Source organism: Malurus melanocephalus, unplaced genomic scaffold (genome assembly GCF_030028575.1).
Source record: "Malurus melanocephalus ecotype Western Australia unplaced genomic scaffold, MMel_1.1 scaffold_10, whole genome shotgun sequence".
Classification (NCBI taxonomy): Eukaryota; Metazoa; Chordata; class Aves; order Passeriformes; family Maluridae; genus Malurus; species Malurus melanocephalus.
The window spans coordinates 1,021,866-1,044,010 of NW_026623242.1; the positions used below are offsets into that span (position 1 = coordinate 1,021,866).

Sequence of the window (22,145 nt, forward strand, 5' to 3'; positions counted from 1 at the left end):
CTGCATTCCCTCACATATTCTCAGCCTCCTCCACTGGCAAAACTACTGTGTGCTCCCTTTGTTTTGATTTCTTCTTAAATATGTTTTCACAGAGGCGTAACCACCATCTYYAAWTGGCYCAGGTTTGGTCAGTGGCATGTCCATCATCCTCAGAGCCAACAGCAATTGGCTCTGCTGGACATGGTGGAAGCCTCCAGAAGCTTTGCACAGGMGCCATCTTTTTGGCCCCCCCACTTCCAAAAACTGCGCAAGCAAAACCAACACAGTAGTGCACCACCTTCTGTGAATTACCAAACTCTGTTYTTTCCCAAAATAATGAATAACTATTTTTGCAGGTTATCGTTTTGCCATCCAGCTGCTACAACTGCTAATATTCTTCTCAGAGCTGGTACTTTGTACTTACAAACATCAGTGTTCAATTTTAGTTTAGCCCTGAAAGCGCTACAGTTACTGCCTTGCCCATTGTAACTCTTCTCCTTTACTCACTCCAATGCAACTTTTGCTACCAGARTGTCTTATATCCCAAGTGGAGCTAGGCTAAAAACATAGGCAGCAATAGGGGTTTTCTAACCTTTTTAAGTAAAGGAATTTTGAAAGCATGTGACGTATTCATTCAGCATGGTGACTTTTTTACATTTATTAGAACTCCCASAGACAGAAGAAGTAATTCCATCATGATAGGGGTTATTCTTTTGTTTAATTAGTAAAAATATGAAACTTTTCTGTTCAGAGTTTGGCATGCAGAACTTTTTATTCCCAAAATGCGATGTTGTCCTGTTTCATAAATCCTCTATTGAGTAAATTCAATGTTATTTGCTATGTGAAAATGAGACGAGACTGAAATTTACTTTTGCATAATATCATAGTCATGCTCAGAAGACCAGTAATCCTGCACGGGGACTTTGGTTTGGCAGACTCAGGCCAAGTCTCTACTAAAAACTTATGCAGGTTAAGGTCARTCTGGCCTGACAGACATACTCCTCTGCAAGAGTTGCACTTTTACAGTTAAATTTGTACAAGAAGTGATAGAATTTCGTTCAGAGATTTGCTGGGTGGTAGACACAATCCTTCACACTGTACTGAGTGGGTGAGTGAGGAGCTCTGATCCCCTGCTGCCACCTCACCAATGTAGGCCCATGGGGACCATTCCCTGGTCTGTGCTGCTGACAAGGAGGCTGCTCATGGACAGGGACTGATGTTCTGCCCAGAAGTGTGCCAGCATCCAAAGCAGACTCTGCAGCTCTGGCGTGTTGCCCAAGACAGTGTCTTTGCCCAGCTTGGTTGGCTGGGGTACACAGGGCCTTAAGTAACTACAAGGATGTACTCAGGTGAGCAATTAGCATAGGATAGGTACATAAAGTTTTAAAACTGGTGTTGGAGGCTTCTCAGTGGCGTAGCTGTCTTGTCTCACTGAAGAAGAGGAGCATCATGGATCTGTTGCAGGGAAAAAAGTGAATATTTATTTTAGAATAAAAACACAAAGGTGTTCAATATAGTAAATTGGAGAGTTGGACTTAAAAGTATCAAAGCTAAATGAACAGTAGTGATAGTATTTTAGTGTATGCTAGGTTGGACTAGAAAGGAATGTGGTAAAACGCTGGCACACGGGACAGATTACCATTTCTTTTTTGTGCTTAACTGCATTGTTACTTCACCTTGGGACTTAAAGAGCTGTCACTGAAAGTCMTGGCTGGGTCAAATGCATGCTCTTATTTATGGCATGCACCAGGGTGTGTGCCATCCTAAAAATGTTTTACTGACCTCTTAAAGATGTGTCATGCAAGGAAAATTATTTTCACAGGATTTAGGGAGGGTATCTTCTTTAGTTATTAATTTCTGAGTCTTATCACAGTGATAGTTATCAACATACAAGAGATGCCATATCTGATTGATGTGCAGATTTCATTACTTTCTTGCTTATTCTGCTGCTCGGGAGTTCCTGACATGCATTCTTACCAGCATAGCTCTCATCTTAAGAGATATGTCACCTGCTARAGATTCAGAATAATTAATTTTTTTCTGTCAAGAAAAGGCACATCTCTCACCATCTCATTTCTAGAGAAAGCCTTCAGATGTTTTCACTTGTCTGCTCTCCCCCCGATATTAAGAAAGAAGGAAGGGTTTTATTGTGACAGCGCTTAACAAAATGAAGTGGTGCTGGACTAGATGCAATCTGTGGTYACATCTGTATGATGGGGAGCTTTCTGCTTCTCTGGAGGTAAATGATGTGTGCCATTACTGAGACTGCAGTCATTTCAGGGTAGTGTCAGTGGATAGGTGATGCAGTGTCTTGTGGAGTGGATACTGCTGCACTATCTAGAGGCAGCTCCATCCTGAGCCTTGCAGAAGCCAAGGCAGGAACTTAACCTGATTTCACCATGTTACAAGTAAAGAAGCTAATTAAGAGCATTAGGTTTTTGTTCCCATTCGGATCGTGACAAAGTGGGTTTTCTTTCCTGTTGGAGCAAATAGCTTGTGTGGATTTTTTTTTCTCAAAGAGTACTAATGCCAGTCAGGCCTAACAGACATTGTGTAAAGAATGTTTCAGAGGAGACCCATGAGTCATTTTTCTGTTCTAYTGGCAGATAACTCATTGGTACGAAGCTAAGTAAGATTTTGGCATACTGATTCCTTTTTCATTTTCTCATGTGCCAAAAATTTAAGTCTACAAGGAAAGGCTCATTATATTCTTAACAAGATTTAAAAAAAAGGATGACTGAAGCCCTTCAGAAGCTTCAGAATAAGTTTTCCTATAGATCTTGACAATTTAGATACCCTAAATGGGTTTTTAGACACTTACTTTATGACTACCTGTCTGCTTGGCAGACAGTTGCATGGGCTCCTTCCTTTTTCTCTCTCCCTTCCTCCTCCTCTCTCTGTCTCTTTCTTTCTTTGTAGAGCTGATTTGTTCATCTAGAGGTAGGGCAGTTGGATTTTGGGAGACTATCTGCTCCCATAATGGGAGATGAGGGCTGGTCACTCTGGTGAAAGACCTTGAATCAGACTGTTGAGGCAGAGGAGGCATCTTGCCCTTTGCTCTGTGCTCTTCTGGTTGGCAGTGTTCTAAGATGAGGTGAGGTTTTAGTGTTGAGCAAAACAAAGTTCCCTCTCCTCTGAGGAACAGAATTGTTTGTCCTCAGTCCCAGCTCCTGTGACTACAAGGACAGAGTATGCCGGGCTCAAGGTTTGGTAGGACACAGTGCCAGCTCTTAGTTATGCCTGCAAAGAAGCAGTTGCCAGAAAAGCAGTGGCACTCAAAATGTGGTGCAGGCAGACTGCCTGCTTAAATCCACGGTCCCTTGGCAGTAGCACTGTGGCAAAAGTGTCCTGCCAAGTCATGAGCTGGCATACTGCCTTCCATTTAGATTTGGACTGTAGGCAGCCAAGTGACCAGCAGCTGTGGCTGTGAATAGCAGGAGGGCATTAGTCCAAGAACAACAAGAAGAAAAGCTTCTTCTTCTACGTCTGGAGGTTTTCTTGGCTCTTCCAGACATGTCTTCTTATTTCAAAGGGATCTGGARGGTGGAAGGTGCCCTAATGCAGCTGCCCTTTTTGAATCCTGTCTACTGGGATCCCCCAGTTACAGGGTTCTGCATGGGAGCATGCTGTTGTTTAGTCTGTGACTGCAGTAGACAGGAGTGTGTTTGCTTCAATGTATAGAATGAAATTTGCAGCTGCAAGGAGAGAATTCCTTATTTCTCTGCTTCCTTTGTCTCAGCAGGACAACTGAAGTGACCCGTAAACAATTGTCTGCATCCTGCAAATGGCTTCTACACCAGCATTCCTGCTAATGGCTGCACAAGGATTGCTTTTTATCTTTAAGCATGCCAAAGTGTTTGAATGAATGTGGTTTACAGTTTTGAAAGGGGTTGACAGATGGCAACAGGGTCTTCAGATTGCTGACTCTTTGACAGCCCTTCAGATACCAGGTGTGTTTCTCACTCCCCATCCATTTCTACACTACAGCCTGAAGATATGATCTGTCACAGGCAACCTCAACCACTTCCCCCAAAACACCCAAACAAAAAAAGTCTGAAAACAATTCTCTGGAAAATATCATAAAGTCAAACATTAAGTTTAGTGCTGGGGTGTGGAAGACAGAGGTCTCACTTTAAGTGTGAAGGACTTGGATAAGGCTGCATGCTCAGTGTACTAAGTGAAATTGCTACAAGTTAGGGTAGAACAAAGTCCACAAAAGCCTATCCTTGGAAGCTCAAGGGCATCGCTGTCTCTTTAGCCACACTTCTTACATGCTGAACACAGGGAAGTGATTTCCTCTAGTCTGTCATAGAAGGTTAATGTTGTGGTACAGGCTCATGATCTATTTAAAGGCATTTCTGCTGCAGCCTCCGAGATCTTTACCCCAGCAACTCTCATTAGCTGTCAGTCTCGTGGAATTTCCTGGCTTTTGAAGTGGATTTTCCTGCTTGTGGTCAAGGAAAATTGCAACAAGGACCTGGGAGAGAGTGTGAGCCAGACTCCCTGCTGACCACAGAGCTTCCCTCACCATTTRTCATAACGATACTTAAATACCTTTCTAGCCAAGTCTCTGAGAAATAAAAATTGCCAGCACTAGCACCTTTAGGCYGTGTATCTCAGAGACAAGTATTGGCAGCTGGATCTGAGCACACACCATGAGTCTGATACCTCTCATCATCTTTATCCTATTGTCTGTTGAGAGGAATAATGTCCCTGGGAAGTGTGGGAGCACTGATGGGACATGGCATTAAGGAGTACAAGCTGTGCACAGGGACACCTCCAGGACCCTCTCAGTGATTCCTGCTGCAGTTTCTCTGCTAGCAGCATCCTCAGTGGGCTGGACATAAGCGCTTTCCTGAAACAAAACCTCAACTGCAGATGTTGGCCAGCTGCATGCAGCTGGACTAAAGCTCTGCTCATCTTGACAAAGAAGGCAAAACCAAGTCCATAAAAAGGCAATGGCTGGAATGAAACTGAAGTTATCAGTCCCCCCATACAGCACCTCAGCTTCTAGCAGCAGGGGCAGACATGAGCAATTCTTAATGCTAAATAACTGGGGCACAATGAGAGGCATATAAGGCTCAAGTGTGTTCAAGGAGGAACTGAAAGATGATTAATGCTGCAATAGCTGCTTAATTACAAAYGCATGTTGGTGGCCAGATTATATCTAGGCTGAATTTAAGGGCTGAATCTTTTGTTATGAAATATGATCTGGATATCATTAGCATGACAGTGAAGGATATGTGTGTTGATAGCTCCCTGGATAAAAAAAAAACAAGTGTAATGGTTTAGAAATGCAAAATCTAAGTTACCATGTATTGGTTTTAATGCATTTGATGAGATTTTTCTCTGTGCTTTAAAACGAATCAAACTTTTTGTTTGTGTGAAGGAGACTTTAGAAGAAGCTTTTGAACCAGCTTTGTCTGGTTACCCAAGAGATAAAACCTGCAAACATTACTATGTCTTAGGGGAGCCTCTGTACTCTTACGGAGTTCTGTTGAGTTACTTGCTTTTGTGATCTTTTGCAGGGTGAGGCCCCAAGGCTGTTGGTATGATYATCCAGTAATACTACTGGATTAGTATGTCTGCATAGTTTGTGTATTGTAATCATGACTTAAATATAGCTCTTGCCGGGCAGGGTRAGGCAGCAGGTGGGAGGCTTGTGGTGCAGCTGAGGGGTGACCAAGTAGATATGTCCTGCTCTGTGGCATCTTCCAGAGCTTTCAGCAAGCACCAAGCCTGTATCATGGCTGCTCTGCAAGCACAAAAGTTAGTTCCACTTAAATGGAAGCTGAGAATGGCAGGCTGCAACAGCTTAGTGGGGCTCAGGCAGGAAGCATCTTGCAGCAGGTGTGTTGATAGCACCATGAAGCATTCTTTGGAGTTGCTTTGCTGAGGAGTTGGTGCTGAGAGTTTGTGGTGGTCTGAAAGGTCTCCAGAGTCTGGAGGACTAGGCATAGCCTATTGGAGCTCAGCAGTACCACAGGGCAGGGATGAGGGTGGGCATTGCAGTGGGGAGTTCTGCAGCAGGGTGGCAGTCTGCATGCAGTGTTGGTCCATCCATGGGTTAATTTGGTTAATACCATGTGTTTACAAGTTGCACAGCTGCTGATGTCAGAAGGGGGTTTCCTGTGACGTTCTGGGATTTTTGACAGAGCCTGGTGCTTTTGTACATGGAAGTGAAGGTGAAGAACTTTGTCCCATTCTGGTGCATAGTCAGCGTTATCATTGTGTCACATTGTAGTGTATCTCTCCACAGGGTCCTTCAGGTAGGGCACTGGCCTGTAACTGGTTACACATGTCTTCTGCAGGGTAATACAGTGTAKTACTGCAGTGCTATGTAAATCACTATTTGTAATACTGTACTGTGTGCAAAGAGGCAACCTTGATGAGTTATTTCTGATTATGATTTGGATGATGTCAGTAGTTCAGCTTCATCTTCTCTGGCTTAACTTTCAAAGCAGCTATAATCTTGTCTCTTTCTCCTTTTCTATTTCATGGTGCACAGATTTAACCACTTGTAAGAAGGAAATAAAGATTTGTTGAAAGATTAGGGGTATTTATTCAAAACTGCAATAAACAAAACCTAATTTTATAATTAATGCAGTAATTCTATTGGCGAGTGTGAGGGCATAACTAAAGTAATTTTTAACATGAAAATCTTGAGAAATAAAACTTTACTTAGAGTTCAGTGTCTTAATTTCAGTTACATGAGCTGCCTCCTTGCTTTGATTGTTTGTGCAAATCTTGGACAAAGTGTAGGGTGGCTTTAATTTTTCTTTTGCAGTTGATGTGATCTCAGTCTGTTCAAGCTGCAGTATAAATGGATGGGATTCCTTTTGAGCTAGCCCCTGGCCAGAAAGCCAGTGAGCATGAGTCAAAGCTGCCAAGAGAAAGAAGGAGAAGGTGTTAACTCATCCAGGGTTTAAACAGGCCATTTCCTGGCACAAAATAGCCTGGCAAATTGACATCAGCCACTCAGCACAGCACAATAGGACAATGTTATTGTACATTACAACTGATACCAATTCGACTTGGATTTAAATGTGCCAGAAAAATAAGAGTAAAGACAGGCTGCTGCRCCTGTCTTGTATCTATGGAGTTTGGACTTTACTGGTTTTGTTTCTTTGAATACAGTGCAGCCATTTTCCATGCCACTCTTTCTAGCTCTGGGAAATCACACATGTGAACTGGTTAAAGAAAATAGCTTTGCCAGCATTGCCTTGGTGCATTTTTCCACAGCAGTAGGTAATGGGTAGTCTATTATAGTTAACAGTACCTGGACAGTTGTGATTTTGTCATACACAGCACTCAGCCTGCCTGGATGTTATGCCAGTGTTTGTTCAGGAGGTTTGTTGTTGGGATTTTTTTAAATCCACTGCTCTCATCAGAAAATGGAAATCATAACATTTTCTGATTTGATTTCTTATTCATTGCCATCTTCTCAGCCTGCCAGGGCAGCATTACATGTTATTAGTAAAAGAACTATTAAAAAATGGTGGAGCAGAATGATAATAAAGACTGGAAGGAGAACTGCTATTGAAATCCCTTCTGGACTGACTGTGGTCTGCTGGCATGAGTGGGACATACATCTCTGCTTTTTCTCCTCCAGCAGGAGGCTAGAGGCTCAGACTCCTGGAGCCAACATGTTCTTTCTCTTTGCYGAGATTCAGATAACCAGAAATTATGAGTCTTCCTTCATAAAGCTGCAGCCCCCTGAGCCCCTAATTTTACCAGCCTTTTGTGGAGCTTTTATATCTCCATTAGCTTTCATAGATCATGCTTCATTTTTGTTTTCTAAAATACAAGTTTGTAGGAAGTCACTCTGCTTCTACACTCTACTCATTGTCCGCTGGAAATCCAGAGAGCATCAAAAAGCTAAGGCAGTTTATCATATTTTATTTGTTGTTCCTTGTTCATTGTTTCTTGTATTTCAATTCATATATTCCTGTTTCTAAAATCTTTCTCATTCCTGTTGCTATGGTAAAAGCCTACCTAAAAAAGAATTATAGCAGCAAGATTCACTGACCTACAAAATAATCAGAACATAGTAGCTATGTACAAAATTGTGCTTTCAAGGTAACTGGTAGAAAATCTTCAGTGGGAAAGGGAGATGGCCAAAGTATAGGGACCATGTATGTGGGTCTGGATTTAGTGAAAACTCCAGCTTATGGACAAAATCGCTGCTTCTGACCAGTGGATTGGTACAACCAGTTTCCTATGCACAGGAATTTTCCATGATTGCAGTATTAACAGTAAGAGACATCCGAAAAAGTGATCTTGAGTTTCTGTTTTTGTTGTTAACCTTCCAGCTCCTGTGTGATTTTCTCCTCTGTGTACATGAATGTCATTGATACAGTGTTGTATTACAGTGGCTCATCCTTGCTGGAGGCATGGTTTCTTTTCCAACAAACTGATTTGAAATGAAGTGAAAGCCAAACCATGAATTTTTTGGTTCACCTCCCAGACTATAAAAATGGATGGTCTCATTAATGATTAACACAACAGCTGGTAGCTCACAGGAGATCTGGAAGAAAATACTGCAGTGTCTTCCTCCAAATATATTGGCTTAACAGTTTTCTGTGGTCATACTGCCTTATTTCAGTGTACACATTTGAATCACAGCAGAGTGGATCTCTGCCTTCATACCTGCTTTAAGATCAGTAAGGATGCATTAGATGCTATTTACATCAGATAATTTTTTTGCAGTGTTATTACTGTGTAGTGGTTTGCAGTTCCCTGTGATATTCATATGACTTTTAGAATGCTCTTCTATTTGAAACTGTGCTGTGGGCATTGAAGACTTCCAGTATCTTTTTGCTCACAGCAYGGTTACGTCATTAAGAATCAAATAAAATTTCACAACAATTTTGCATTTACATGGACATCACTTCTGGGTTTTTTACTACTGATAAATCCTTGTTATAGCATTAAACTGTTTTAAAAATACACACATATATTATTGTTACAAAGCATTAACTCCTGTTTTTACTCCACAATACTGGAGTACATTGTGCCTGGGCAGCTGACAAAAGTGTAATGAACTCTAAAGAACCAGAGGGATCTTTATAGAATAAGTGTTTTCAGAATGTGTTTAACTGGTTAGCACTTAGGAAATAAAATTGCTAAAAATACCAACCAAAAAAAAAAAAGAAAACAAAAAAAACCCAGAAATCTCTAAAATAAAAGCCCTAGCACACAGTAATTTTGCATATGGCAAAAATTGGTAAGAAATCTGGAGGCTTTTCCCTATTGCTCTAGAAAATAATTGTAATACTATATTCTCTTCTAAAATATTAGATTTTTTTAATATTAAAAAATATACTACAATCTCTGGAACCTTGTGCCTGTTTTCGAATAGCTGTCTCTAAATATAGGTACATGTTTTCCACTGTATTTGCTCTAGAACATGGTTGAATGCATGTACAGTACAGCAGTTCCCTCCYTGGCAGAGGTGGGGTAGTTGTGGAAGCTCACTTGTACACAGCTACAATGGATAATGCCTCCAGAGTTCATCCCCAGGTTGTTTCTGTGGTGTACYTGATGATACAAGCCAGCATAGAGCACCTGCAGTCAGCAGGCTGATCCTGGCCCAAAGGGTGCTTGTTTATCCAGCCGTTCATTGGGCTAGCACCACMTTCTGCAAGGAGATGGCTCCAAGCTGAGTGTTGTGATAGTGCCAGAGACCAGAAGGGAGAGGAACATGGAGGGAGGCTCACCTGAGCCCAAGAGTCCTGAGCCTCTGTCACAGCCATTCRTGAGACAGGCAGCAGGTGGGATCAGCTGGGCATTGAATGTGTGGTAGCAGCAGTGAGAGTTGCCACTGCTGTGTCCCATCATGGGACCCAAAATCCAGATGCAGCTGGTGTAGCTGCGAAGCTGAAGTACACTGGAGTGTTTGTAATTTTGGTTGCTAACACTCAATTGTCATTTGCTTTCACTGATCCGAGTGGATGTGTGTTTCTTTCCTTAGAGATCCGAGCTCAACTTGTTGAGCAGCAGAAATGCCTGGAGCAGCAGACTGAAATGAGAGTGCAGCTTCTTCAGGATCTGCAGGATTTCTTCCGCAAGAAGTCGGAAATAGAGATGGAATATTCCCGAAACCTGGAAAAACTGGCSGAGAGGTTCATGGCAAAAACAAGAAGTACGAAGGATCATCAGCAGTACAAGTAAGAGAAATTTGCTTGCCCATCATCCCCATGCCCTGCTGCCTAGTTCAAAGGCCTRTTTAAGATTTCCACCCCTGTTTAGCAGCATAGCGGTTCTCAGTGCAGTTGAAAGTAGATGAGTACCTAAAAACTGTTGTTGATGTGGCTCTCTGCAGTTACTCATGTCAGCTTCTGACAAGTAGTTTCAGTTTCTTCAAAGGTAAGTGGCACAAATATTATCCCTAACCTACCATAAGGATTTTAAACCACCCAAAATACAGCCATTATCTAGATGAGATGCAGAGCCCCAAAAGTGCTTGAAAGCTGTGTGCTGATCTCTAGTGGAGTTGATGGGATTTTAAAGTATTTACGTGAAGGTCAATCAGCATTAAAACAACAAAAAAGGACACTTTTGGCCAAAAAAGACATCAGGAAAGAAAACTATTTTGATATGTTGTTTCATGTGAACTTTGCTGTGTCTTCACCCCTCTGATTCCTGGAAATAAGTATGTTGTGAACATTATGCCTTGTTTAAATTTATTGTATCCCTTTAATGTCATAGTATCTTTTGTACAAAACAAGTGGTCAGGTAGTATCTGGCAAAACCTGTGTACAGCRTGTTTTCTGAAGTATTTCAAGTGGGTCATTTGCTGGCATAGTCTCATGTGATTAGTTTTCTGACTTGAGCTGATTAATGAACACGTTTGTCTGGCCCTGTTATGCTTAGGGGTTTAAAACAATATTTTGTGTTTGTAAAACTGAAAAATCATKTTTCCACTGTTCATTCAGTGCTGTGCTAGAGATACACAGAGCTGCTGTTTCAGGACAAAAGTATTTTCCAAATACATCTGGCAAAGGAAAGGTTAATCAAAAATAGCTTGCACAGTTCAGAGAGCATAAATATATATTTCTTAAAATTAATTTTAGTGAGTCAATAATTCTCTGAAATCATCAACTTGTTCATATGTCACCACTTCAGAGAGAGCCCTGGCTTTTATTTTGCTTGTGGCAAAATCTTTTTTCCTTKTGTGTACAAACATCTTTCCTTGTTCTTAAACATGTTAAATCCAGACTGGCAGTTGTGCATGGGGGTTATGACTTGAGTTCTGCCTTTGGCTTTGTTCTGCAGTTCTCTGCATCGAGAAGAGGTTACACTAAAAGTCACTTTAGYTGTTGGTCCCCTGAGCTGTTCCCACTATTGCCCCCAGAACAATCAGGAAAGTCTGTGAAATTGGCTTTGGGACATGAAGGAGCAGTGAGGACCAACTAATACCAGCATGGCCCTTCAGGAGTGCTCATGTTGTTTGACCTGGATGATAAAACCCCTTGCTGTGAAGTAACACTATTAAGATGTCCCTCACAAACAAATGGAGGAAGTTTCCTTAACTCCTGATTCATAGCAAAGTGAAGTGCTGTTGATTAAGAAAGGACTTTTATCTGATAATCATTTTGCTTTGATTCTGAGGGTGAATGCTAAAATTAAACAATTAGATGGGAGTTAAAGGCCGTGTTTCTAACAATGAGAGAAGCTAATTATTAGAAGAGTTTGCCAAGAGTTTGAGGAGTTTCTCCCTCAATTCATCACCACTTCTGCCTTTTTTATCTTCCTGTGCTTCATTCTTTTGACTATAGGAGAATCCCTGTAACAGAGAGGAAAAAAAAACAGAGCAGCAAGTTTCTAGAGCAGTTAGTTAAAAGGCAAACTTGATACTAAAATTTCAATAAAATCATGAGACAAAATTTTGAATAGTTTTTTATTGTCTGTGAAACAGCTGCTGAACTACATGTATTTTTATTTTACCTTGTGTGAAAGAAATGAGAATTCATCTGTGATGTCACTTTTTGCTACATTAAAGCTGTGAGTGGGGCCACATGGCAAAAAGTCTGTCATGGGAATTCAGAATTGGATCACTGGAACAAGTCCAGTCCTGCTGTTTGTCTTGTARTTGAAACATCTAGGCCTAGCAGTTGCAGTGTATTTATGAATGCTGTGAATTTGAGTGTTGCTCACAGAATAGGATGCCTTTGACATTTTCTTCTACTTCATCAGTTATACAAATCCAATGCAGTGAAACAGCTACATCTGCAATTTTGCTCATGAAAGATTTGGAATGTGCTTCCATTGCTTGTTTATTTCTAATGTCAAAGACTAATTACTGTTATTCTTCTAGCAGTGACCTTCATCAGTTTTGAATATTTACATGTGCTACCTCTGTAAGCTTTGTGGCAAAATATTTTTATACTTCCAGATGGCTTTGCAGAGTGTCCATGCCTCATGAGACTTGAATGCATCTTAAAAGTCATCTGAGGCTTGCCTAACCTGAGTTATTCCAAGAATGGATAGACTGTTCAGAAGCAGCTATTTTTACATGATATGTTATGMGTTGTAAATGTCAGTGAAATGTTTCAGTTAATAAAATAACTTCTTCATTTCTATTCATTACATCTGTGTGTATCTCTTTTCTCAGGAAAGACCAGAACCTCTTGTCACCAGTGAATTGCTGGTACTTACTCCTGAACCAAGTGAGAAGAGAAAGCAAAGACCATGCAACRTTGAGTGAAATCTACCTGAACAATGTGATCATGCGATTCATGCAGATAAGTGAAGACTCTACCAGAATGTTCAAGAAGGTAATGGCCTCTCCTGAAGTTCTCCATCCAGGCTTACAAGATGCATGAGGGAGGCAAAAGTGTCCTAATAGGTAGCATTTGAGGAGAAGATTCAGCACACATAGCATAAAATCTGTTTTAGCATACATATAAATTCTTCATGACTCTTCTCTTGAAGCAAATACTTAGTGCTGAAATGCCTGAGATTCTGCTGTATATGCTGCTGACCTTAAGAGCTGAATCACAAATACCCAAAAAGCAGGGGAAAAAGCCTGTCCGTCTCTAAAAAGCATGCTTGTCTACCCATGCAGAAAGGAAATAGTAGTCGCTTAGGACTCCCAAAATAGTAATGCTGTATTAATGAATTATTTGTAAAAACAGTATTTCATTGTGAGTGAAACAGATTGAAGTTAAAGTAGGAATTTGCTTTGTAATCCCTTGACGTAAAGTTGGTAGCATATGCTGCAGCTCCCCTAAAAGTGTTTCCTTTCCTTCGTAATATTAAATGTAAACAGACGTTTGATAACATAGCTATTTCTATTAGATCCTTTAAGCATTGTCTCTGTACAAGTTTGTCCTTGACCATGATTGTTATGTATTTTCATAAGATATGCAGTGTGTAAGTCCTTCATGTGCTAAGGAAGCACTACAAGTTACCCTAGCTCATGATCTACATAATGTGTTTGCAGTTACTGTTGTGTTATGTTCCAAAAGAAAAATAGTTTATAAATGCGTATTTGTTAGTCACAGTGGGATGCTGGTGGACAATCAGCATACAAAAGAGTTCAAAAAGAGTAAAGGTTAAAAGATGCAAATTATGTGATGAAATTATAGCAAGGGTACCGAAGTTAGTGTTTTCAAAGTAGGGAACTGATTTCACATATACCCACCCCATAATCCCAGATTGCACTGGAGTGGGTTGTGCCATTGCCCACTGACAAGATAAAGGGGGGACAACAGCAAAGACATAATCACTCTAAACTTCTTGATGCTTTCTGCTTCCTCTTTTTTTCTCCCCTTTTTTCCTCCCAAGAGGATGACTTCCCATTCTGCTTCTGAATGGTAGACATTACTGACATTTTTTCATCTTGCTGGTGGTCATGTAGGTTCTCAAATGAAACTTTTCCATGAAGTGAGCCCAGTATTTTCTAAAGGAAGTTGGTTTGAATTTGTATCTTAAGATTGGCTCTTAAGATTGAATTACAGTAAAGAAAAGATCAAATTATTTCCTCATTTTCCAGCCGTGCTTACCACTAGAGTATTGTTTTGTTTCCTTTTTCCACTCCTTCTGCAAAAGGTGTGTGCAATACCCAACAATAGTCTGGTAAAATGTAGTGGTGAGGGTGTCTGTGCTCCTTAGTCTTTGTAGCTTGTCCTTGTCTCACTCTGATCTTCATCATTCCAGTTTTTCCTTTGTGTGCATTTACACATTTGTCTGGACATTTGGATTGTTTTGGGGAAATGATCCCTATTGGCTCTTAACTTACGTGGTCCAATGGGACAGGATGTGTTGTATTCAGGTCCCTGAGTTTACATGGCTTTGTTGTCTAGCCTGGCCTCCTTAACTTGTAGGTGTTCATTAATTTTGTTTTCCCAGGGGTTATTCCAGGTGTCAGGAACTGGCATCTGTTTAAATTTACAAAATGCAGGACAAAGATAGGATCTAGTACAGAGATTTTGTAGCATTTATTGGAAAACATTATGTCAGGCCTCATACTTTCAGACAGGCACTTAATCTCTTCTTTTTAGTTGCTGGCATATAAAAGCAGTAAGATTGCCGTTGATGCCTGGCCTTCATGCTGCATATAAAATTACAAAAATAAAGTAGCGGAGTTCAAATCTTGCATGCTTGCATGTTTCTTCAGGCAGCTGGGGTAGCTGGCCTCATGGGGACAATTAAAGAATAAAGTAATAAGGAAAAATGTCAAGCAGAAGGGAAAATCATTATGCAGAACACTTCATGCAGTGATTCTGGTTACCCCAGTAGTAATAATCAACTGTATAAACACATGCCCACAAAATCCTTAAGCAGATTTGTATATTTATAATTTATAAACATATATTTTCTTTGGACGAGAAATTTACACGAGCCAAGATGAACATATCTTCCAATGTTTACAGTGAAAGATGCTGGAGAAACCAAGCACAATAAATATTTTAGTTACATTATCTGGCTGTTAACAGGGCATATRACTACCTACTGAATCCATTTGATGTTATACAGATTATGGCACATAGATTTTTTGCATCATTTTCTTAAACACTGAGATGTTTAAAAGGATAGCATAGCAGTTTGCTGCTATAGACTGGCAAGTCTGGGACAAAATCTTGCTGAGTTGGTTATGTCAGTGTCACCACACCTCATGAAGACTCCTTAAAAGAACGGTTTGCACTTCACTTCCCACAGGAACCAGCAGCAGACTCATTTAAAAGCAATAGTCACAGAATATTTTCCTTGCATGATGTAACTGAGTAGCGTTGTGTATGCTAAATACAGACGCTAAAGAGTTCCAGGAAGAACTGGACTGACTCTTAAATTTCAGTTAAAATAAACAAAAGAGTAAAGTTGGAGTGCCAAATTATGCTCTAACTGAACTGGATGGAAAAATTGTAACAGACTTCAATGAAAATGTATTAATGTGGAATAAAATTTTAAGTTTCCCAGACTTCTATCCGGAAATACAAATCTTGAACATCAGTAGGACCACTGATGTGTTGAAAGTTGAGCATGTGCTGAAAGGACAGTTTACTGTATAATACACTTCCTTGTCTGTTGCATGGGTATTACCTATCTTGCTATCAGGTGAGAAAAAATACTATCTCTTAATGCCTTGAACCAGACTAGTAACATATATAATATTTTTAGCAGGAATTTGCATGTGCTCCAAGATTTTTATGATGTTCTTTTTTCTTTTGGTTAATAGTTACCAGCGCATTTCTCTAGGACACAGTGAAATGAGCACCTCAGTTATTGTCAGGTCTTAATAGCCTGATTAAAGCTATCAACTCAGCTTCAGGAAAATGTGTGCTGCATCTTACATTCTGTTGTTTGGGTACCCTGAGAACAGGCTTCTAGAGGAGAACACCATTCACACATGCTGAACTAGTGTAGGGAATAGGTAGCATGAACAAGAAATACGAAAGCCTTTAACCACTGAAAATAAGCGCACATCTTATCTGGTGCTCTAAAATCCCATATATTACGCGCTAAAAGCTGTATCACTTGCCACTCAAGTCAGTATTTCTTGACCTTAAATCCTAATGTAAAATATGTTGCTTCTTGAAAAATCAATCCCTTTTATACTGCAACATTTGAGCAAATTTTTTTACTTTTTTGACAATTCCTACAAAATCTTTCATCAGAAAGATGCATCAATTGAAACATATATCCATCACTACAGTTACCCTCTGCAAGTTGGATAAACTGGTGGAAGGATGACTCCTCCATGATTGTGTGGCATTACTAGGTTGTCACTTCCCAATTTTCATTGTTTTTTACTAATCACCTCCCTCCTTCACTTTTTGTTTTCCGTTTTAAATTTTACTGTCCTTTTACAAAAGCATCTTCCTCTTTCTCTGTTGTGATCTCTTCCATTCGCTTTCGAATTTACCATTGATCACTGTGTTGCCCTGAAAAGATCATGTATGCATGTTGGCCAGTAAATCGTGAGTGCTGGACTGCTTGTGTTTCAGCCTGGACAGAGCTCGAAAGGAGCAAAGACAAGTAATGTGTTCTACTAGTGATCATTCACCAAATCCTCAGCTCGTCTGGGGTCTATTTGCATTAAGATGGGACTGCATTAACAGCAGAAAAGAAGCGTGCATCCTTCAATGAACTGCTGTGTGCTTTTTTTTACTGCAAAATCTCACGGGCTAAAGAGAAAATTGATTAGGGGTTTTCTGTTTCACATTTTCAAACAAACTTTWGCACTACCAGGTTAAGACATTCTGCCTTAGAATTGCTGTTGCTGTATTTAGGGCTTGACTTCTCATCAGCCTGGAGATGGCTATGAACAACAGTTGAAAGGGATAAATTGCTTGAAGCTGGAGTTCATGTAGAGTTTTCTGCCACATGTGTATGCTTTCATCTTAATGTCATACATCTTATTTGTATGATTTGCCCTTCTTTCTGCTAAAGTAATTTAAAAAATGGCTCATATTCAGCACTATAGAAGCAGCTATCCAAATAAACAGGTGGCCTCCACTTGAAGCTTTGGGGACATGTGTAAGCTGTGTTAGAGCTGCACTGCTGGCTCTTAAAGGCAGGGTGCCAGTGTAAAGCAATGAAAAGCAATTCAGAATTTTTGTTAAAGGTTTACGGCATTTTCCTACAGAAACTTGTAAATCTGCAGTCCTTTTCCAATTCTTCATAATCACTCTGTGTACTGTTAGATGTATGAAATTCTGTCCTTCATATTAGGTGAAAATAATCTGATACTTGCAAAGAAYGGAAGTAGTAAGCGCTGTGTTCTAGATACTTCAGAAGTAATGCATACCTCATAAAAATAAGAGACTTTGAAAAGTATAAGCAGTAAGGAAAGTTTCATAGTAGTTCTGTGTACCTCTGTGTCTTACTGTGCCTTAGGTACTACAGCTAATGCCCTTGGGAATACAAGAATTTTACTGAAGTATTTTTAAAATTATATTCCTAGCTTCTTGTCAGTGAAAAAACATCTTCCATATAAGGATTGGAGTGAATACTGATTAGTGATATGATGGGTGCCTTAAAATACTGCGCAGAGTTAAAGTAGGATAGTGGGAGGAGGAGGAAAAAAATGTAAAATTTTCTGTTTGAGCTACTGTATATATCTGCTCCTGGAAGACACAGTGGGTGGGATGTGTGGTGTGGTTTCTCCTCATATGTGGGCGTTGTGCTGGAAATTCTCATTCAGAAACCATTATTCCTGCAGGTGTTTTAGTGATGGCCAAGTATGTGTTAGCAGCTTTGGAGATGAGTTGTCCCTGAGGATTTTCCTTTGGCTTCTGTACAAAGTACTTCTCATAGCTAAGGTCATTCTCTATCGTGGAGTTGGAGTTTTTAGAAGCCAGACTAATTATCAATTTATTCACAGGAATAAAAAAAGCTGGCATTTCCAGCATGGATGTTAGAATGCTGATCATCACACAAGAAATGTAGCCAGGCTGTTTGCCAAGTCTCGTAGCTCTATTCTGTAGCTGTTTTCCAAAGGCTATGCTACAAATGCCTTCAACTCTTGCATAGTTGCCGCAATTTTCATCAGATTGAACTGCTGTGGACAGCTAACAAAGGAAATATTTGAATGAGACTCCAATTAAATACTCTTATTTTGACATATTTGCTTTGATAATTACTACTGCTTTTTTTTTCTGGGTCAGAATGAAAGCAAAGTCACGGTCCAGAAAAGCTAAACAAAGCTGGTTCAGCAGCCCAGTCTGTGGTATATTATGCAGTTGGCTATCTGTTTCAAAGAGGAGCCACAATTATTTATTGCATAAATATTTAGATAGTTGCATGTGCTGAGAAACAAAGACTATCCTAGATGTAAAATTGGGCAGGATGTCCCTCTAGAATATCACATTATGCATGGCTTCGTTTTTGTATAAATCATAGCAATTACAAAACAGTACACAATTTGTTCTATTAAAAACACTAATCTTGAACTTTACCCTTTCTATTGGCACCTAATTTCCTGATGCTTTATGGGAAAAATATCTCAAATTACTTCTGGGTTTCCTTTTAGAAGTCCTCTATCCAGATGTCAGCCGTCTGCCTCTGCGTCTCTGAATCCCTGTTTTTAGTGCACTGTAATTCAGAATGGTTTTTGTGAGCAACATTGCATTCACTGTCTAGGATGAACAATGAGTATAAATATCAAGAAACAAATGTATGCTGCAGTTTTTACATGTCCTTTTCTAACGATTTTTTTTAATTACAGAGTAAAGAGATTTCATTTCAGCTTCATGAAGACTTAATGAAAGTACTTAACGAGCTTTACACAGTAAGTACAGTTACCTACTTTGCTTATCTTAAACAAATTCCATATCAGACTACTTCTATAAGCTTTGAGTGGACTTTCATAGACTAAGTTATCCCCAGTAGAGATACTTATTTTTGTCTTTTACACAAGCCTAAACTGTTTTTGAAAAGTCCACACACTTGTTTAAAATACATATGCTAATGCTTTCAGGATTACTCCTTACTTTCAATCCTTTTTTCTCCCCAGACTCTGCTAAGCTGATAATTATAAGCTTTCTTGTTTATTAATGAGACATTTCTACTCAGAGCTTACCAGAGCAAAGCTTTTTTCTTTTCTGCCTTGTTTTTGTCTATGCTGCCACCTGTTTGGTTTGGCTTGTGGACTATACTCAGTATAAAATCGTAGGTATTTGCAGATTCAGTGTTGTGGTGTCTAAATGTTACTTATGGGCCTCCCTCATCCCTGATGGGATAAGTTAATAGTGAAAAGAAAAACAGAGGGTTTTGTAAGCTTTCCATACATTTGCGAGAGGTCAAGATAAAAAACACCGTAAACATTCTGGCTAGCTAGCTCCTGCTAACCCACGTGAAAATCTGAGAAAACTTAGATCTGAACCCATTTTCTTGTTTGAAACCCAGCTATGTRACTTGTTACTGCAAAATGATGTCTTGTCTACCTGATAACTATATCACCAGTTATTTTCTGATGGGGGTATATTCTGAGAAAGAAAAAAAGTGAGAATTACTCTTCCTCTAAAACATAGCCATAGAATTAAGAAGAACTGATGATATACACCTCTTGTAAAAGCCTGTTGATTCCTGCTCATTGGGGAGGTTGTACATCTAAATTGTACTYTTTTGTCTGGAAGAACTGAAACATATATGCTCTAGTAGCCTGCATAACATTATCTAGACTGCTCTGTTCCCCATCTCAAGATTTGGAGGACCATAAAAGAAAACTTATAATATTGATATCAAGAAACATTTCCTTAAGGAAGTTTAGGAAGCTATCAGTGATCACCTCTCCCCAGCCAGAGCTCAGACATAATTTTTGTGCATAGTGATGATTTTTCTTTTGACCTAGAGAAAATTGTGCACCCATCAGTGGATGGGTTGAAGAACATTTGAACTCAGGAATTTGGTGGCAAAAAGGAGATCCAAAGAAAATTAGTCTTGTCTTACTGCCCTGAGTTCTTCTGAATTCTTATGGACACAGATTCCTAAAGCCTTTCTAAACTACTATTTTTTTTTCTTCTTTGTGATTTTCTTTGCGGTTTTTTTGTGTCTGAAAACACCACTGATTTTGTAGGGTGTGATAGTGCAAAACCTTCCTGACAGAGGCCTGTAGTCAATCAAGTGTTCTGGGATCAGCTTCTGCAAAGTAGTGATAGCCACAGACAATTCACACAGCTGCAGGGGATCAGCGACTGCAGGAGCCGTGGCACAAGTGGGACTTCAGTGCTGAATAAGCCCTGAAGATACAGTCTTGTTTCAATTAAACAGTTGCATAACTCCAGTGTCTGGCGAAGCTTGGGATTAGTGTCTGTGCCCCCAGGGTAGAGAAACAGTGAAGCATGTGCTGAAATACTTTTCTGAAGTACCAGAGAAAATCTGCAGGACTGGACTTTTGTAATTACACCCTTTTTCATCACACTTGTGCTTTGTCTTCACACTGATGGTTACAGATTTATTCAGGTATTAATTTCCATGTTACAGCTTCCAGTGCATGCTAACTCCTTTCTCAGAATTTAAGATTTTTTTTTTAATGGAGATACTTTTATCTTAATAAATATTCTGAATTTGTCCACAATTTGACTACTGCAGCAAGATGGTTTCTTGGGATGGAATTTACTTCACCTGATTTTCTGAGATCTGCAGTGTAGATACAAATATCTTTGCATGCTATTTGGGTTCCAGTTATAGTCACTGGAAATGTAATATGCAGAGATGAGACCCCCTTTAATCACATTCAAGAATCTGCTTTGGATTAAGTGATCTGTGCTGTTATCTTCATTGCCCAGCTTTCCATTAATTGCAAAGGGCTTGGTCAGCTGTACATGTCCACATTTAACTAAATGCAACCTACACATAGTACAGTGACAATATGGTGCAGAGTAGCATTTGTTTCACTGTTTGCATGTTTAGAATGGTCATCACCGTATCTGTGTATTATATTTGCTCATGTACACAAAGTTAGAACAGTATCTAGACAGATGGGAACCTCATGCACAAGTTTTTAATTCTGTATGACATTTACGGTGTATAGAATAAGATCATAGTGGCCTTACCAATACAAGTATCTACAGTTTTTATCTCCAGCAGCTACATTTCTCAGTCACTTGCAAAAGAAGATGTCATCTTGTTTGCTCCATGATTTATAGAGAGGAAAAGGTAAAAGAAAAAAAAAATCAGTTTTACTACTGTGAGATAAATCTTTGTGCCCAAACAAAAAGCAAATTCATTTCAAATCTGTGAGTAATATCCTAATATTGAAGTCTCTCCCTATTACTGAGTTCTTGTTTTTTGAAATGAAAGGTGCCTTTGTGAAGTATAACTTGAAATGTGTAGTCATATTGGAATTTAAATACTTTTAAAGGCTTTGAGTGAGTGGTAAGTATCAGAGCTTTTAGTACGTATGAAGAAGGTTTAATTATCTGGTTATTTCTTATCATCATTCCTTATCTTACAAGAAAGGTCTGTAAATTAARGCCTTTGGCTTGTGCAATCCTCATTAAAACCACATATCATATACAGGATTGTTGAAAAAATAAGAACAGAAGCAGGTGAACCGCAGCTTCAGAAGATGTTCTTAGAATCTGTGAACAAAGCAGGATTATTTTGCTGGAATAATCAGAATTTTGTAAGGGAAATCTTAGTTTTTAATTTTCCATCTCTTTTATGTAAAGGTTTTTTTAAAATGTTACTTTACATGTGTTTTCTACATGTTTTACAACTATAAAAATGCATTTTTAAACTCTGTATTTTMAATTTTCAGTATTGTACGCACAGATTTTAAAATTAGGACTGAAAAAATAATCATGCCAAAATCAATTAAATAGCTAAAATTCATTCTGTTTCTTTACAAGTTCAGTAAATTATGACTGGCGAGTACTTCAGAAGTTCACAAATTATTCACTTCTAATCATGGCTTCTGGCCGTGCCATCCAGTTGTATTTTCAGGTCTGCAACATCCCAGCAGCTGCGCTCCTTCCTTACTCCTCTCATTGCTACACTTTCAGCCAGTGTAGGGTAGAAATCAGTCCCATGTTTTCTGTAAGGATATAATCTATAGAAATTACAATGAGGTGTATATTTTGAATGAAGGGCGATGGGGARAGGGGAGCTCAGTATGGGGTCATAGACTGGAGTTTCTCCTAGCAAGTGCAGGAAGTAAAGTTGATCAAACTGGAAGCTGTAAGAGGTTTGGGTTGTTTTTGTGAACTGACTGATTT

At 39.5% G+C, this 22,145-nt stretch overlaps 1 protein-coding gene across 4 annotated transcripts in view; it reads left to right on the plus strand.

Moving 5' to 3' along the window:
• The window catches only part of SRGAP1 (SLIT-ROBO Rho GTPase activating protein 1), a 139,407-nt gene that overhangs the window by 61,198 nt on the left and 56,064 nt on the right, over window positions 1-22,145 (plus strand). For all 4 annotated transcript variants that reach the window (XM_057376988.1, XM_057376997.1, XM_057377005.1 and 1 more), the window contains exons 2-4: window positions 9,953-10,148; window positions 12,596-12,758; window positions 18,653-18,715. In XM_057376988.1, coding sequence (XP_057232971.1) covers window positions 9,953-10,148; window positions 12,596-12,758; window positions 18,653-18,715 — 422 coding nt within the window. The remainder of the gene's footprint in view (window positions 1-9,952; window positions 10,149-12,595; window positions 12,759-18,652; window positions 18,716-22,145) is intronic.